Source organism: Rhinoraja longicauda, chromosome 10, assembly GCF_053455715.1.
Source record: "Rhinoraja longicauda isolate Sanriku21f chromosome 10, sRhiLon1.1, whole genome shotgun sequence".
NCBI classification, from domain to species: Eukaryota; Metazoa; Chordata; class Chondrichthyes; order Rajiformes; family Arhynchobatidae; genus Rhinoraja; species Rhinoraja longicauda.
The window spans coordinates 11,781,413-11,800,110 of NC_135962.1; the positions used below are offsets into that span (position 1 = coordinate 11,781,413).

General features: G+C 44.4%; 1 protein-coding gene across 4 annotated transcripts in view; it reads left to right on the top strand.

The window, feature by feature from the left end:
• rpap1 (RNA polymerase II associated protein 1) overlaps nt 1–18,698 on the top strand; it is a 111,604-nt gene that overhangs the window by 67,786 nt on the left and 25,120 nt on the right. For all 4 annotated transcript variants that reach the window (XM_078407103.1, XM_078407106.1, XM_078407105.1 and 1 more), the window contains exons 13-16: nt 3,396–3,530; nt 4,719–4,898; nt 8,492–8,649; nt 10,898–11,080. In XM_078407103.1, the coding sequence (XP_078263229.1) occupies nt 3,396–3,530; nt 4,719–4,898; nt 8,492–8,649; nt 10,898–11,080 (656 nt within the window). The remainder of the gene's footprint in view (nt 1–3,395; nt 3,531–4,718; nt 4,899–8,491; nt 8,650–10,897; nt 11,081–18,698) is intronic.

Genomic DNA, 18,698 nt, shown 5'->3' on the forward strand with positions numbered 1-18,698 from the left:
TCTGTGTCCTACACACTAGGGGCAAATTACAGAGGCCAATTAACCTACATACCTGCATGTCTTTGGAATGTAGGAGGAAACCGGAGAAAACCAACACAGTCACAGGGAGTGTAGGAAAGAACTGAAGATGCTGGTTTAAATCGAAGATAGACACAAAATGCTGGAGTAACTCAGCGGGACAGGCAGCATCTCAGGAAAGAAGGAATGGGTGACTTTTCGGGTCGAGACCCTTTTATAGACTGATCAGTCTGAAGAAGGGTCTCGACCCGAAACATCACCCATTCCTTCTCTCCAGAGATGCTGCCTGTCCCGCTGAGTTACTCCAGCATTTTGTGTCTACAATCACAGGGAGAAGGTGCAAATTCCACACAGATAGCAAACGTAGACAGGATCGAGCCCGGGTCCCTAGCGCTGTGAGATAGCAGTCTACCGCTGTGCCACCTTTGTCATCCTTTTGTGCCATTATGTTCCTCTTTACTGCTATTATTTTTGCCTTATGACTATTTTGAATTCATCTGGTTTTTTTCCATCTCCAAAGCACTGTTTTCCATTTGAAGAGACTGGCTTCCTGACCACTTTTCTTAATGTAAAACATCTTTTGCAATAATATTGTTTTTAATGTATTTTTTTGTAGATCTTGTTGTGTTTTATCACCTTTTGCGTTGTATTTCTTCCAATGACCAGATTCTGTGTTTTTCGCCTTTATGTGTGTTTTTACTTTCGATTTGGTTCAAGTTTGCTATTTTTGGCAAGTAAAGCTCTTGTCCTTGGAGTGTAAATTGGTTCCATATCACATTATAAACTGCTGCACAGTTGGTGTACCCATTAGCTGATTTTGCCAGTTTACTGTGGCCATTCTCATTCACATTCACGATACATCGATGTCGGCTTCTTCTTGACTTCTGGTTTGATGCCTCTTTTGAATTCAGTTATGCCATGATTGCTGTCTGATAAATGCCCATTTGCCATTAATTAAACTCGGCTTCACAAGTCAATTCAATTCAATTCAAGACAATTCAGCCGTCACAATATCAGAGTGTTATCAGCGACGCTCATGCCCTTGGTTGTACTATTAAGCTGAATGCTGTCCCTTAAGAGTTGAATTTTGCACTATGCAGTTTAATTTTTGTTTAAATTCTAATTTGTTTTCCACATTTCCCATTGTGGTTTTTCTTCATTTAAAAAAAACGTTCTTCAATCCTCCATGGTCTCTACACCCTCACTTCTGATTTGTATCATATTCGTGCCTTCAGCAGACTGCGGTCCAAGCCTCAAGAGTTCCATTCCTCAGGTTCGCTCCCTCTCTTTCTTTCTGTTGCTGATATTTAAAATCTAGATCTTTGATCATGTCCAAATAACTCATTCTTGAATTCAGTGCCAAATCCTTTAACCTGGTGCCAGTGCTAATTCTCCTGGGCATGATCCAAGACATTTCAGAATATTAAAGGCATAACATAAATCCAAGTTGCTGTGTCCATCCAGGGTCCCCCCCCCCCTTGTTTATGATCATGAAGCCTCAGAATTCGGTCTCGAAGCTTTGGTTTCTCAGCTTTAATTTAGGAAATTAATAGAGTTTCATAGCTGAATAAGCCTGTGGTATGTAAAAAGAAAAATTTCCTTTTGGGTATCTCAGACCAAATGCCTCCTCACAAGAACTGCATTTCTAAGTTGGACACAAAATGCTGGAGTAATTCAGCAGGATAGGTAGCATCTCTGGAGAGAAGGAATGAGAGATGTTTTGAGTCAGGACTCCTCAGACTGAGAATCAGCAGAGAGGGAGGCTAGAGATATGGAAGGTAAGATGTGAAAACGACAGGTCAAAGCAGACAATGGATTTCTAAGTTGTAGAATTGCATTCATTGCCCTATCGCTTAGGAAGGAAGCCTAAAATGAAAGGGCATTCATTTTGAGCATGCTGATCTATCTCAACTTTAATTATTTTTCCTAATTGCACAATATCTTAAATTCCTTATAAATAAGTAGCATTCACACCTTTGAAATTTCGTATTGAACTGCCAGCCTTAGTAGCTGCATGGGTGAGTGAGTCCCAGATTTCCACCAATCCTTTTGGAAATCATTTTGAGGGCGGCACAGTGGTGCAGCGATAGAGTTGCTACCTTACAGCGCCAGAGACCCAGGGATTCTGACGACAGGTGCTGCCTGAATGGAATATGCACATTCTCCCTGTTGCCACGTAGGTTTTCTCCGGGTGCTCCGGTTTCCTCCCACATTCCAAAGACGTGCAGGTTGTAGGTTAATTGGCTACTGTAAATTGTCCCTACTGTGTAGGATAGAATTAGTGTATGGGGATTGCTGGTCAATGCAGACTTGGTGGGCTGAAGGGCCTGTTTCCACATTAACTCTCAACTTTAAACTCTAAAAGTACTTCTTGACATCACTTCTTTTTTTAAAATTTATATTTTTATTAAGAAATATGACACATGAAAATGAAAAACAATGTCAGTTCAATGATGAGAATCACAGTCAAAGGATAGAGACAAAAATGGCAATACTACAATCAAAGTACTGTGTATCTCAATAGATTGAAATAAAAACTAGTCATACTTTCTGTTTGGCATCACTTCTGAAAGGCCTGGGTCTAAACTTAAGGCTAATTCTTTTTGTTCATCGACGCGAGGGCTTTGCACATCGGACCATCGGCAGGGGCGACTACAGATGGTTCTACACCCCGACCGCGGGCAAACAAAGAGGAAGATGATTGAACGTATAAAGCCCTAAATGGACATTCCCCCCCCCTACATCAAAAATCTTCTAACCCCCCTCTCTAACTCCAGGTCCCTCAGGTCGGCCGACTTGGGGCTACTCACTATCCCGCGGTCTAGGCTTAAGCTCAGGGGTGACCGCGCTTTTGCGGTTGCAGCTCCTAGACAGTGGAACAGCATCCCTCTCCCCATCAGAACTGCCCCCTCCATCGACTCCTTTAAGTCCAGGCTCAAAACCTATTTCTACTCCCTAGCGTTTGAGGCTCATTGAGGAGGCGCTGTGAACTGTTTGCGTGCTACTGTATGTTTCATTTTTTTCCTTAGTACCTAATCAGATGTACAGCACTTTGGTCAACGTGGGTTGTTTTTAAATGTGCTATACAAATAAAATTGACTTGACTTGACTTGACCTTCCATCACAGTGAGGAATGTGGAATCCGCTGTGGTGGATCTTGATGTTAAATGTTATTTTACATGGCTGTGTGTCTTGTTGCTTTTTACTTAGTATGGGTGTATGGTAACTCAAATTTCACTATACCTTAATTGGTACATGTGATAATATCTTGAATCTTGATTCTAGAGAAGAGGGGATAGAAGGAGGAAAACCATCAGCTCCTTTGATTCTTAATGCTTAATTATCTCTGGTGTTTCCCATTTATTTCATTACTGCAGGGTTTGCTGAAGATGAAAGTGCTTCACCGTCTGCGTTACATCCTTGAAGTTGTCCGACCTGCTCCGTCGGTCGTCCTTGACATTTTGGAGATTCTGATTCGAATTGCAAGACATTCCTCTGAGGCTTGTAATCAGGTATTACTGACAGTAACTACCATCTGATGCAGTCAGCGACGTACTGTGATGTCGGAATTGCAATAGCCAGTTGGTGGGTGGTAAAGCCCCAAAAATAGCAGTGTGATGGTTGGTATTCACTTCAGTGGTGACATAAGGGGCTCTAGATGCTGGAATCTTGAGCAAAAATATAGTGGAGGAACTCAGCGGGTGAGGAGGGAAATGGTCAGATGATATTTTTGGTCAAGACCCTTTGGCAGTGTTAGCTGAGGGCTAGATATTGCTCAGGATTCGGGAGAGAACATTTCTGTTCATCAAATAGTGATGTAAGATCTTCTGCATCCATTTGCAGATCAATTGGAGCCTCCATTTAATGTCCCAATGGAACAGAACAATGCGATACTGGTGCATTAGTAACAGAAGAGATTGAACCTGCAATCTTCAGAGCCAGAAATGCCAGAAATGAGCATGCTACCAGTGTTCCAAGACTTGCACTGGAACACGAAAATGATGTACACAAAGAGAGACAATTACAGATGTTGTCCTGGACAACATCCTCAAAAGAAACTATGTGAAGGGAGCTGTATAAACAGAGTTGCCATCCCAGGAATCAATGTGGTTGTACAAAATGATCATAAAAATAAACAAGAAGTGAGGACGATGCAGATCATAAAGGGGAAGAGATCTCAAGATTTGGCTTTAACATTCAATTACTGAGGGCGAATAAATCTCGCCCTCTTAAAGAACCGAGGTTATGGCATTTCTGTGAAATAGCTGGCTGATTAATCATACTCAGTGTTGTTTACCCAGGCTATGCAAATGTTTCCTTTCTAGATATATATCTTGGAAAGTTTCAATTGTATTTGTTTCTAATTCCCTTTTCTAAATTATCGTGATCTATTGGATTTGAAAGAAACAAAATAAATTCAGTCAATAAAATCCCACTGGTTTCCCAAATTTTCTTTAATCTATATTTACTCAACTCTCTTGCTGATGGAAACATTTTCTGCCTATTAATTCTATAAAATCCACAATCTTAGTCTACCAAACAAAAGAAGATGATGAGGATGCATGGGCAAGGACACTGGAATGGCTTGGTGGCCATTGGTTTAGGCCAGAGTGCTGGTGATTGCTAGAGATAGTTATTGTTGAATCTAAAAATAGTATAATAATTGTTATAAGATTGCATCTTTGGTCTCTCTCACTCAGATTCTAGTGTGCCCGCGGCTGGTGGAGACAATTGTCTCTGAGTTCCTACCATCCACCTGGAAGATTCAGACTCTGAGCAGGGGTGATCCGATGACCAGTAGCTACGGCGTGCCTCTTGCTGCTGCCATGAAGTTAATTCGTGTTCTGGCATGTACCGGAAGGAATATGTCGGCTATTTTGGTAACTATCAGCCAGGCCTAATTCATTCTTTGCTCGTTAGACTTTGCCGTTGAATAAGGAGAATGAACGGACAACGTGCTGTTAAGGATAGAGAAACAAGGGACTGCAGATGCTGGCTAATACACAAAAGGACACAGAGTGCCGGAGTAACTCAGGCGCATCTCTGGGGAATGTGGATAGGTGACGTTTCAGGCCATTTCTCCTGTCACTTTGTCCACTCCGTCACTCCCCCCTCCACCACTGGCGCCTCCTCCTCCGACTCCCTGGAGCCGCCGACATCATGGTGGAAGATGTTGGTGACTTTGTGAGAAGGAGGAGGAGGTGGAGGCGGTTGAGGGGGAGGGAACAAATCGTCGACCGACGGGAAGAAGTGGCAGCTGGTGAGAGGGTTGGGAGCCCCACGATGACTGAGAGTGTCCTGTCCTTTTGTGTCCTTTTCTGGTTCTGCGGTCGAAGAAGAAACGGAGGCTTTAAGTCCTTTTTAAGTCCTTTTAATCAGCATCTGCAGTTCTTTGTTTTATGGTGATTCCGACATAAAATCTGACATCTATAATGGTTTATGGAATGTAAGCTTTAGGCAGTGTAAGAAATTTTAAATGTGGCTTTAGGCAATTCTGTACTTGGGTAGGAAAGGAATCAAGGGATCTGGGCCTATTGCAGGCAAATTGGGAGGGTGTAGTTAGGTATGATAGACGACGTGGATTAGGTAGGCCGTAAAGATCTGTTTCTGTTCTATACGTTACTGTAACTGTGACTGATGAAATGAGCATTATACAATGAGATACAAAAATCCAGCTATGTGATTCTGATCAGCTTATACACTGATGAGCCAAAACATTCTGACCACTGACAGGTGAAGTGAATAACATTGGTTATCTTGTTACAATGGAACCTGTGGGTGGGATATATTAGGCAGCAAGTGAACAGTCAGTTCTTGAAGTTGATGTGTTGGATGCAGGAGAAATGGGCAGGAGTAAAGACCTGAGCGACTTTGACAAGGGCCAAATTGTTGTGGCCATACGACTAGGTCAGAGCATCTCTGAAACGGCAAGGTTTGTGGGGTGCTCCCGGTCAGCAGTGGTGAGTACCTACCGACAGTGGTCCAAGGGGGGACAAACCACAAACCGGCAACAGGGCGTTGTCATCAATGCACGAGGGCTACGAAGGCTATCCCGTCTGGTACAAACCGACAGGTCTACTGTGGCACAAGTCACAGAAAATTTTAATGGTGGTCACGGGAGGAATGTGTCACAGTGCATCACACCCTGCTGTGCATGGGGCTGCAGAGTGTCAGAGTGCCCATGATGACCCCTGTCCACTGTCGAAACCGCCTACATTGGGCACACGAGCATCGGAACTGGACCTTGGAGCAATGGAAGAAGGTCGCCTGGTCCGATGAGTCCTGTTTTCTTTTAGATCACGTGGATGGCCGTGTACGTGTGCACTGTTTACCTGGGGAAGTGATGGCACCAGGATGCACTGTGGGAAGACGAGCCGGTGGAGGGAGTGATGCTCTGGGCAATGTTCTGCTGGGAAACCCTGGGTCCGGCCATTCATGTGGACGTCAATTTGACACACGTCACCAACCTAAAAATCGTAGCAGACCAGGTACACCCCTTCATGGCAATGGTATTCCCTGATGGCAATGGCCTCTTTCAGCAGGATAATGCGCCCTGCCACACTGCACACATTGTTCGGGAATGGTTTGAGGAACATGATGAAGTGTTCACGGTGTTGCCCTGCCCTCCAAATTGTGCTGGATCGTCAAGTCCGATCCACGGCGGCTCCACCTCGCAACTTACAGGACTTGAAAGATCTGCTGCTAATGTTTTGGTGCCAGATACCACAGGACACCTTCAGGGGTCTTGTAGAGTCCATGCCTTGGCGGGTCGGCGCTGTTTTGGTGGCACACAGAGGACCAACAGCATATTAGGCAGGTGGTCATAATGTTTTGGCTCATCGGTGTATATTTTAGAGTCAAGTCATTTAAGAAGACGAATTAAAACTAGCATTGACATTTTGGCTTATTTCTATCTCTGTCCCTGCTTTTAAGCAATGTATTTCCATCTTCCTCTTGCTTGGCACAATTTATCACTCCAAACAAAAATCTGGAAAATTACATTAGAACATATTCACGAGATTCACGAGATTGATCCCTGGGTTGGCGGGACTGTCATATGAGGAAGGATTGAAAAGACTTGTATTCACTGGAGTTTAGAAGGATGAGAGGGGATCTTATAGAAACATATAAAATTATAAAAGGACTGGACAAGTTAGATGCAGGAGAAATGTTCCCAATGTTGGGCGAGTCCAGAATCAGGGGCCACAGTCTTAGAATAAAGGGGAGGCCATTTAAAACTGAGGTGAGAAGCAACGTTTTCACCCAGAGAGTTGTGAATTTGTGGAATTCTCTCCACAGAGGGCAGTGGAGGCCAAATCACTGGATGGATTTCAGAAAGTTCGATAGAGCTCTCGGGGCTAGTGGAATCAAGGGATATGGGGAGAAGGCAGGCATGGGTTACTGATTGTGGACGATCAGCCATGATCACAATGAATGGCGGTGTTGGCTCGAAGGGCTGAATGGCCTTCTCCTGCACCTATTTTCTATGTTTCTATATGGAAGTTCTTCATCCATATTCCTTGGGTTTGTTCTTTGCCTGTTCAACTTAACATTGATTTTATTATTCTACTCTTCTGATTTAGGCATCTTCATTCCCAATTCAAAACCATTTTTTCCAATTCACCAACGTATAGGAATCATCAGTTAAAAAGACCACTGCCATAGTGAGTCAAAGAGTCATAGAACAAAACAGTGTGGAAACAGATTAAATCTTTTCCCCTTCACCCTGAACCTATGTCCTCTGGTCCTCGATTCCCCTACTCTGGGTAAAAGACTGTGCATCTACCTGATCTATTCCTCTCATGATTTGTATACCTCAAGAAGATCTCCCCTCATCTTCCTAAGCTCCAAGGAATAGAGACCCAGCCTACTCAACCTCTCCCAATAGCTCACACCCTCTAGTCCTGGCAACATCCTCGTAAATCTTTTCTAAACCTTTTCAGGCTTGACATCTTTCCTATAAATAGACAATAGACAATAGGTGCAGGAGTAGGCCATTCGGCCCTTCGAGCTAGCACCGCCATTCAATGTGATCATGGCTGATCATTCTAAATCAGTACCCCATTCCTGCCTTCTCCCCATGCACAAAGATAAAGAGTCATGCACAACTATGGTTTGAAGAAGAAACAGAACATAGAAATTAACTCCACATCTATCTTGTGTTATATCAGGAAGGTAGTTTTATTCTGTTCCAAGTGTGGGAAATGTTTGGTAGTTTAAATTGAATCTACTGCACCAAATATGCAAGTCATTGGAAGATATTATCATTGGAACTGTACTCTACTTGCCAGCACGAACTCCAGACTTCCAATCAGCACTAACTATAAATCCTACCTTGTAGGAAGTAGCCCTTTGTTATGAGCACTTTAAGGTGCACCTACCTTGCTCGAATATTTTGTTATGGTCACTAGAAACTGACCAGACTGGCTTAATGACATGAATGGTCTGTGTTGTTGCTTGTATTTTTAAACAGTTAAACAAATTCAATATGAAGGAGCGAATAGGGAGGCTCATAGCACAAGATCCTGGCGACCTGCCCTTGGAGCTGCAGGAAGCCCATGCACTGAGCATCGAAGCCATGCGACTGTGGGCTGTTGCAGCCAACTATGGACAAGCATGCGACATGTACAAGTGAGTGTGCAGTGAAAGGCAAGGGGCGGGATCACAAAGGGTACATTTATTTGGGATGGACTGAATATGGGAAGTGCATTGGGAAATGAGCTGTGTGTATGATGAAGTGACCAGATAAAGTAGGAGGTTGGTGTGTTTAAAGGCAGGAGCATGCATGGTATATAATTGAAGGGCAGGAATTTTTGCTTTAGCCCAGGAGATTTTTTAATCTTCCCCAGGAGAGATTTGGGTGGTATTTTGTCATCGTTCCCCAGCCCCGCACGGCCCGGTTTTACATTCTCCCTAAAATCTATAAACAGAACTGCCCTGGCAGATCCTTTATCTGTGCGTGCTCTTGCCCCACTGAAATACTTTCCATGTATCTCGACTCCATTCTAGGTCCAATCCCTCCAGACCTTTGTCGAAGATACCTCACACGCCCTTTGTCTCTTTAATGACCTGTTCTCCAGCCCCCGTTCCCTCATCTTTACTGTGGACATTCAGTCACTCTACGGCTCCATCCCCACCAGGAAGGCCTTAAAGCCCTCCATTTCTGCTTCGATTCTTCCCCGCAGAACCAGCCAATTTCCCTCTACGAACACTCTCCTCCACCGAGCGGAGCTGGTCCTCTTAACAACTTCTCCTTCGACTCCTCCCACTTCCCCCAAATCAAAGGTGTTGCCATGGGCCCTCTCATGGGCCCCAGCTATGCCTGCCTCTTTGTAGGGCATGTCGAACAATCACTGTTCCAGGCATACACTGGCCCTATCCCTGAACTTTATCTCTGCTACATTGACGACTGCATTGGGGCTGCCTCCTGCACCCATGCAGAACTCATGGACTTCATTAACATCACTACCAATTTCCATCCTGCACTCAAATTCACTTGGTCCATCACAGACACAACCTTCCCCTTTCTTGATCTCACTGTCTCCATCACAGGGGATAGACTATTGACTGATATATATTATAACCTATTGACTCCCACAGCTATCTAGACTACACTTCTCACCCTGCTTCCTGCAAAGCCTCTATCGCCTTCTCCCAATTCCTCCGTTTCCGCCGCTTCTCCACTCAAGGTGTTCCATACCAGGACATCCGAGATGTCCTCAGTCTTTAGAGAATGGGGTGGGGTGGGGTGGGGGGGGGGGTCGTCTCTTCTTCCTTAGATGAGGCCCTCACATGTGTCTCCTCGGTATCCTGTAGCTCCGCTCTTGCTCCTCCTCCCTCCAATCCCAACAGGGACAGAGTGCCCCTAGTCTTCACCTTTCACTCTAGCAGCTGTCGCATACAGCACATAATCCTCTGACATTTTCGCCACCTCCAACACGATCCCACCACTGGTCGCATCTTTCCATTTCTATTCCTTTCTGCTTTCTGCAGAGACCCTTCCCTCCACCACTCACTGGCTCACTCATCCCTTCCACCCAAACCACCCCCTTCCCAGGTACTTTCCCCTGCAACCACAGGAGATGCAACACCTTCCCTATACTTCCCAACTTGCCTCCATCTAAGGACCCCGATAGTCCTTTCAGGTGGGGCAGAGGTTCACTTGCGCCTCCTCCAACTTCATCTACTGTATCCATTGTTTTTGGTGTGGACTGCTTTAAAACAGCGAGACCAAGTGCAGACTGGGTGATTGTTTCGCTGAACACCTATGCTCAATCCGCCTTGGCCTACGCGATCTCCTGGTTGCCAAACATTTTAACTCCCCTTCCCATCCCATACTAACCTTTCTGTCCTGGGCCTCCTCCACTGTTGGGGGAACAGCACCTCATATTTTGCTTGGACAGCTTACAACCCAGTGAATATTCATTTCTCTACTCTCAATTAACCCTTACATCCCCTCTCTCTCCTTCCCTCCCCCACCCTAGTCGTCCTGCTAGTTTCACCATTCATATCCCTGCGTTATCACCTCCTCCGTGGTCAACAATAAACCATTGTGAGCTCCATGGCCATTGGTTTCCTTCTTCCCTGACTCTCCGTCTGAAGAAGGGTCGCGACCTTAAGCGTCACCAATTCCTTTTCCCCAGAAATGCGACCTGACTCACTGAGTTACTGCATCATTTTGTGTTTATCTTCGGTATTTCATCATGATGTTTGAGACTTGTGGGTCTTTTCTGGGCCATCATTTTCATTGATTGTGTTTAGCAAAAATGCCTTTCCTGACCTCGGAATGTCCTGAATATCTTTAGTGTGGATATGCATTCAATAAAATCCCTTAAATAATAATGTGATAATTGCTGATTTCTCCTTTTACCATCCCCAGGGACTTCTATCCTGTACTGATGAAGATTCTCCAGACCCTACCAAATCTCGTGTCCCAGCCGAAAAAAGAGGACCCTTCATTTGATTATTCCTTACAGAGAGCCGAGACGTTGGTTTGCCTCCTTATCAATGTCACTCACACTGCAGGGTGTGCTTTTGAACTGCAGGCCCAGTTCACCTCCAGGTACCTCTTTGCTCTCCCCCTTTTGCCCTCATCCAATTTGGGTCAAGTTCAATTTTCTATAATATCATTCCAGATCTATTGCCTAGATCAATCCTTTCACACTTTTGAGTGTCCAGTTGTCGACTTTAGTTAACTATGTGTCTGTGATTTGTGTGAAAACTCATCTCTGTCTTCAAAGAATCTCCAATTTAAAGTACCAAGCCCACTAAGGCTAATTACATCGCAAGATACATAGACAATAGGTGCAGGAGCAGGCCATTCGGCCCTTCGAGCCAGCACCACTATTCAATGTGATCATGGCTGATCATCAGTACCCCGTTTCTGCGTTCTCCCCATACCCCTTGATTCCGCTGGCCCTAAGAGCTTTATCTAACTCTCTTTTGGATGAGAGCTCCCTTCTGCTCCCTTCTGTGTCTGTTTCCCCAATTTCTCATTATTCACCTTCCTGTAGAGCTTTTGTGTTTCTGGGTAGACACAAAAAGCTGGAGTAACTCAGCGGTCAGGCAGCATCTCTTGAGAGAAGGAATGGGTGACGTTTCGGGTCGAGACCCTTCTTCAGACTGTTTCTTTTCTGTGTATCACTAGGTGTGCTACACAGGACTTGAGATCATTTAGCATATTTTATAACCTGGAACTTCACAAGCCATAGACAAATGCACCAGCCAGCTTTGCTACAAAAGGAAATACCTCAATAAACAGATTATTTAATGATATAAATCATTAAAAGCTGGAAATACTTAACAGGTTGGGCAGCATCTGAAGAGAGACTAACTGTTAATGTTTTAGGTCTGTGACCTTGTATCAGAACTGTTGGTTGAATGTTGGATACGGGATGATTATTTGCCAGGGTAGAGGGAATAGTTCCCTGGTTCTTTGAAGCATCCTCCACTCTCCTTGAAGAGGTATCCGAGTTCCAACTATCTATGGCTGCTTCATCAATCACCTTCCAAATGCCATCAGCTTGTCTCCTGCACCACGTAGGGTGTTAATACTCTAGACCATTGCTACACCACGATCAAGTATGTCTTTGGATCCATCCCTTGCCCTCATTTTGGCAGTCTGTTATTGCTGCTCCCGCGGGATAACAGACAGAGATTGAAGTGCAAGGGATCAACAAAAAGAGTGATACAGCTGTGATCTGAAGAGGTTGAATCCTACTTCAGAACTGCCTTGAGTTGTTGGGCTAGAACGTTCAAAGACCGTTCATCCAACCCAAGGTTCATCTTAATTGTCATTGTTTTCATCAATAAATACGTTGGTAACTGCGTTCTGACAAAGACAGATTGCATCTCTCCTAACCAGAATCCTTGGATGAAAAGGGAGATTCGCTCTCTGCTAAAGTCCCGATCAAAGACTATTAAGAAGGATGACCCATACTGCTCAAGAAGGCTAAGTATGATCTCCACAAGTCTGTCAGTGATCCATAATAGAATTCCAAAACAAACGAGAGCCCCAATTCAACCAAGCGGATGCGAGGCGACAGTGGAAGGGCCTGAAAACTATCATGGGTTAGAAGCTGAAATAAGGGGCGATATTTGCCTGCGACCTTCGAATGAACTCATTGCCTTTTACATCTGCTTGGAACAGGCAAACTAAGTACCCCCTAAGTGACGTCATCTCATCTCATCTCCAGCTGGCCCTGTCCCATACATCTGGGTGGTAGAAGTCCGATCTAATTTCACAAAGGTAAACTCTAGGGAAAGTGGCCAGCCTGGATGGAGTCCTTTAAAGGAGTTGTGAAACATTGTGCAAACCAGCAGACCACAGTCTTTGCCAACATCTTCACTTCTCAGTTCAACAGTGTCCTGTCTTCATCTGCTTCAAGGAAACCCCATCACTCCAAGAAAAGTTAAGTGACCAGTTTCAATGACTACTGTCCAGTAGCTCCAACATCGATCATAATGAATTACATTGAAAGATTAATAATGGCCCACATCTGTGCCTGACTATGTAGGCCCCTTACAATTTGTGTACAGGAAAAATGGGTCAACAGAGAATGGCATCTCCCTTGCACTACAATCAGTCCTGGATCACCTTGATGTCAGGATGCTATTTAGCGACTACTGCTCAGCCTCCAACACCATAATACCAAATTAGCTCATCCCTAAACTTCTAGACTTGGCTTTGGGGCTTCCATCTGCAATGGAGTCTGAAAAAGGAGCCCGACCTGAAACATTACCTATTCATGTCCTCCACAGATGCTGCCTAACCTGTTAAGTTACTCCAGCACTGTATGTTTTTTGCTCAAGATTCCTTGTGTCTACCTTGTTCACACCCCCTTCCTGGAGGTGCTGTTACATACTCTTAAATCTTTACTCTTTACTCTTAAATCTACCTTATCTGGTTATTCTGTTATTGCACTTTAATGTAATATTTTGCACTGCTTCAGATTGCACTACAATCTTTGCCCCATTCTGCTGTTTTGCATTTGTTGTTTTATCCATTGCTGTATCTCTGTTTACTCGGTACACTTCACGTGGAAAATGGAGTTTCATTCCACCCTGATGTATATGACAATAAACTTGCCTGAAGCTGGCTTCCATTCCCATCAGAACATAGTGGCAAAGCCCATGGTCGAAGCTGAAGCTCTCATTGAATCCATTGGATCTGATGACCTTTATGCTTTCTCCCCCAACCCCCATCCAGTCACACACTTGTGATGACTGTAACTTTGTCCCACAGTTTGATACCCTGAGTTCAGTCTCATCAATCGATGAAGGAATGGGGAATTATATAACCATATATGGCACCTATACTAGTGAAACAATTGGGAGCAAAAGAAGTAAGAGGTGCAGAGAGATTAAGTAGGCAGAATTATGGCTGATGAAGAATTATGTGGGTGAGACCGAAGTTATCTATTTTGGATCTAAGAAACTCAAATCAAGCTATTTTATAAATGTTGAGAATGTAAGAACAGTGAGAAGAGAAGAGCAACGATTTATAATGCTATGGGTACTAATCACTCAAGCTGAAAAAGAACAGATGAGTAATTAAAAGGTTTAGTGGCAAGTAAGCCTTTCTTTCCAAAGGGCTGGAGAACCAAGTGTTGGAAGTTGCTTTTAACTCTGCTGAACTCTGGTTGGATCTGGGCACTGTATTCTGATTTGAGTAAAAGACCTGGAAAATATTGAGGAAGTGCTGCAGAGCTGAAAGAATTAAATGCTGAGGATGCTCAATAGGTTTGCTGGGGAGGTTCAGAACAAATAAGAGAGCAAAGTCTACAATGGAATATAATGAATTGGGTGAATAAAGATGGCAGAAGGGTATAATGTGACTTTAGGCTTTAGAGAGAAATAGGCCCTTCGTACCACCGAGTCCGCGTCAACCAGCGATCACCCCATACCCCGATCAGTACTATCCAACACACTAGGGGCAATTTACAATTTTACCGAAGCCAATTAACCTACAAACCTGTGTGTCTTGGGAGGAAACCAGAGCACCTGGAGAAAACCTACTCGGAACCACAGGGAGAACATACAAACAGCACGGGTAGTCAGGATTGAACCCGGGTCTGGCACAGTAAGGCAGCAACTCCATCACTGTGCCACCTTGCGGAGATGTGAAATTAAGCATTTCGGGGAATATTCGGGTGTGAGACTGATAGATTCTGGTGTTCAGAGAGATCGGCTTCAATGATGTTCCTAAGGGAGGGTGACCATGAAATATAAACTTTAGAATATGGGTAAGCGTATCATGCAAAGCACAATGAAAATTTGGAACTCATCTGCAAACATTAAAATTGGGGCTTAATTAAAAAATATTATGTTATTAACACTTACAGTAAGCAATGTTGCTGTGAAGAGAAAATTACAAAAGGTCACTAAGAGATTGCACAGGTAGAACTTTGGCTGATGAAAATGTACGTGGGTGTGGATGACGCTCCAGCTCTTCACAGTCTTAGCTACCTAGGTTCGATCCTGACCCAAGGTGCTGTTTTCGTGGAGTTTGCACCTTATGCATTTCTTGGGGATCTTCTGACTTCCTACTGTGAGCCAAAAGTTTGTGGGTTGGTAAGTTAATTGACCATCAAAAGTTGTCTCTAGCATATTGGAGTCTGGCAGAGGTGGTGAGGATGATGGGAATATACTGAGAATAAAAGAGACTTGGTGTCAAAAAGCGCCAAAAACCCATGGGGTATGGGGAGAAGGCAGAAACGGGGTACTGATTGAGAATGATCAGCCATGATCACATTGAATGGTGGTGCTGGCTCGAAGGGCTGAATGGCCTACTCCTGCACCTATTGTCTATTGTCTCCTTAAAGATTGTGAGTCCGTATGACTGAAACGAGTTTGGATAATTCCTGGTTATCCACAAGCTGTTTATCTGGTTTTCAGACGAGCTGTACTGGTCCAAAGACCTCCCCTCTCCCCTTGAGTGCATACACATGCTTGACCTGGCCTACAATCCCCACTTTGCTGGCAGGAGCTCCAGAGTGGACCAGTGGACATTGAGCTGGAACCGTAGAAAGACATTTACCCTTGCTGGCCGAAGCAAATGTAATCACAGTATTTGCTCAGCTGCTCGACATATCTCAGTTGAGAAATCTCTTTCGATTTGGTTGACTAATCAGCGAACAACAAAGTAACGTCTGTGTGGGATGTTTGATGGTTTTTAATGTGTCTCATATTCTCCTTTTCATTATTTGTATTTTTGCAATACGTGTGGAAACACTCCTTTCCATTACCATGGATAATGGAAGCCGACTTAAATGGAATTCAGACACAGGTTAGCCAGGATTAACTTGAATGAGTATAAACTTATCATGTATCAACAAAAGGACTGTAGCAATGCAGGAAATGCTTTGTGGTCCCGAATCAAAATTTCCTTCATAGTTCTAGAGCTCTACCGCACGGAAACAGGGCAGGACAACCATGTTCCCATTTGCCATTTGCATGACCTATAACCCTCTTAAACCATTCCTGAAAAAAAAAAAAAATCTCTGCAACCCCCTGGCTTTATCCTTCCTGTAGTACGGTGACCAGAACTGTGCACAATATTCTGGGTGCAACATTTTGTACAACTGGAGCATGATTTCCCAACTCTTGTCCTCAATACCTCATCCAACTCTTGTCAAGCATGCCAAACACCACCTTTACAACCTAGTCTACTTGTGTTGTCACTTGTGTACTTGCATCTCGATGTCTCTCTGTTCTACACACTCCCAAGGTGTCTGTCTTTCCCTGTGTGAGACCTGCCCTGGTTTAATTTCTCAAATTGCATCATTTTCATATATATCATATACAGCCGGAAACAGGCCTTTTCGGCCCTCCAAGTCCGTGCCGCCCAGTGATCCCCGCACATTAACACTATCCTACACCCACTAGGGACAATTTTTACATTTACCCAGCCAATTAACTTACATACCTGTACTTTTGCACTTATCTGATTTAAATTTAATCAGCCATTCCTTTGCCCACTTTCCCAGATGATCTAGATCCTGTTGTAACCTTGGACAATCTTCTGCACTGTCCACCACATCACCAATCTGCAAATTTACTAATCATGCCATCTACATTCTCATCAAAATCATTAATTTAACTGTGAACATCTAGCCTACTCCTAGGAGTATCTATATGAATTTGTGCATTGAGTATTTCTGAAGGTACCACAAAATGCTGGAGTAACTCGGCAGGTCAGGCAGCATCTCGGAGAGAAGGAATGGGTGACGTTTCGGATCGAGACCCTTCTTCAGACTGAGTATTTCCGAATACATTGCTGTTCCTTACTACCCTGATGTAGGAGAACTTCGACCAGATTTCAAACCAGTTAATTAACCAACAAAAATAGAGAATGCTTGAAAAACTAAGCAAGCCAGGCAGTATCCGTGGACAGGAAACAGATTTGGCATTTCAGGTCGATGATTGGAGGTGAGAAAAGGCAGTGCTGGCAACAGACAACCTCAGGAAGGGTGGAGTCCATAATGGCCCATTGTTGTCTGGGGAAGATGTGCTAATGCGAGGAATACATGGATGTGACCGTCTCCGGTACGCAGTTGGCATTGATGGCACTGCCCTGAGCTGGTTCGTTTCCTACCTCAAAGATAGGAGTTTCGCCATCAACATAGGCAGTTATTCCTCTGCTCCAGCTAGCCTCTCCTGCGGAGTTCCACAAGGCTCCATCCTAGGCCCCATTCTCTTCTCTCTATACATGCTCCCCCTTGGCCAAATCATTCAAAGGCACGGCATTTTTTTCCACTGCTATGCCGATGACACTCAGCTTTACCTCCCTCTGAAACCCAACAACCAGTCAAATTTAAACAGCCTCTTACACTGCCTTGAGGACATAAAATGTTGGATGGCACAGAACTTCCTCCAATTAAACGAGAGCAAGTCTGAGGTCATCCTATTCGGCCCCCCCGACTCCATCAAATCGATAACAGGCAGTCTTGGAAGCCTATCCTGCCTAGTCAAACCGCATGTCAAAAACCTCGGCGTGATATTTGACTCTGCATTAAAATTTGACAAGCAAGTCAACGCTGTGGTAAAAGCCAGCTTCTTCCAACTTCGTACCATAGCTAAAATCAAACCTTTCCTCCAATTCGACGACACTGAAAAAATCATTCACGCTTTCATTTCCTCCCGCCTAGACTACTGCAACTCCCTATACACTGGGATCAGCCAATCTTCCCTGTCCCGCCTGCAACTGGTCCAAAACGCCTCAGCGAGACTCCTGACGGGTACCCGTAAAAGGGACCACATCACGCCGATTCTGGCCTCTCTCCACTGGCTCCCTGTACAGTACAGAATCAACTTCAAGCTCCTCCTATTCACATATAAAGCCCTAAATGGACATTCCCCTCCCTACATCAAAAATCTTCTAACCCACCTCTCTAACTCCAGGTCCCTCAGGTCGGCCGACTTGGGGCTACTCACTATCCCGCGGTCTAGGCTTAAGCTCAGGGGTGACCGCGCTTTTGCGGTTGCAGCTCCTAGACTGTGGAACAGCATCCCTCTCCCCATCAGAACTGCCCCCTCCATCGACTCCTTTAAGTCCAGGCTCAAAACCTATTTCTACTCCCTAGCGTTTGAGGCTCATTGAGGAGGCGCTGTGAACTGTTTTGTATGTGCTGTTATGTTTGCGTGCTACTGTATGTTTCATTTTTTTCCTTAGTACCTAATCAGATGTACAGCACTTTGGTCAACGTGGGTTGTTTTTAAATGTGCTATACAAATAAAATTGACTTGACTTGACTTGACTTGAACAGTAGAACTGGTAGGATGACTAGGATGGTGGAGGAAGGCAGAGTGGTGGGGGGGAAATTAGAGAAATCAACGTATAAATCAGCATCTGAAGTTCCTTCCTGTACAGAATGACGTTGATCAGTTGACAAATTGGGCTGAGCAATTATAAATGGAATTTAATCCTGATAGATATTAATCCTGATAAGTATCCTGAGATGATCCATGTTCTGATGGTGATCTGATAAAAGTAGGACCTATACCATCAATGGTAATCCTCTAAGGAGTACAAGGCGCAATGGGACGCTGTTGCTTAAGTTCAAAGATTCCTGGAGGCGGCTACACAGGTAGATGGGTTGGTGAAGAAGACATTCAGGATGTTGGGCTTCATTAGCCAGGGCATGGAGTTTAAGATCAGGGTGTTCTTGGTACAATCTTCT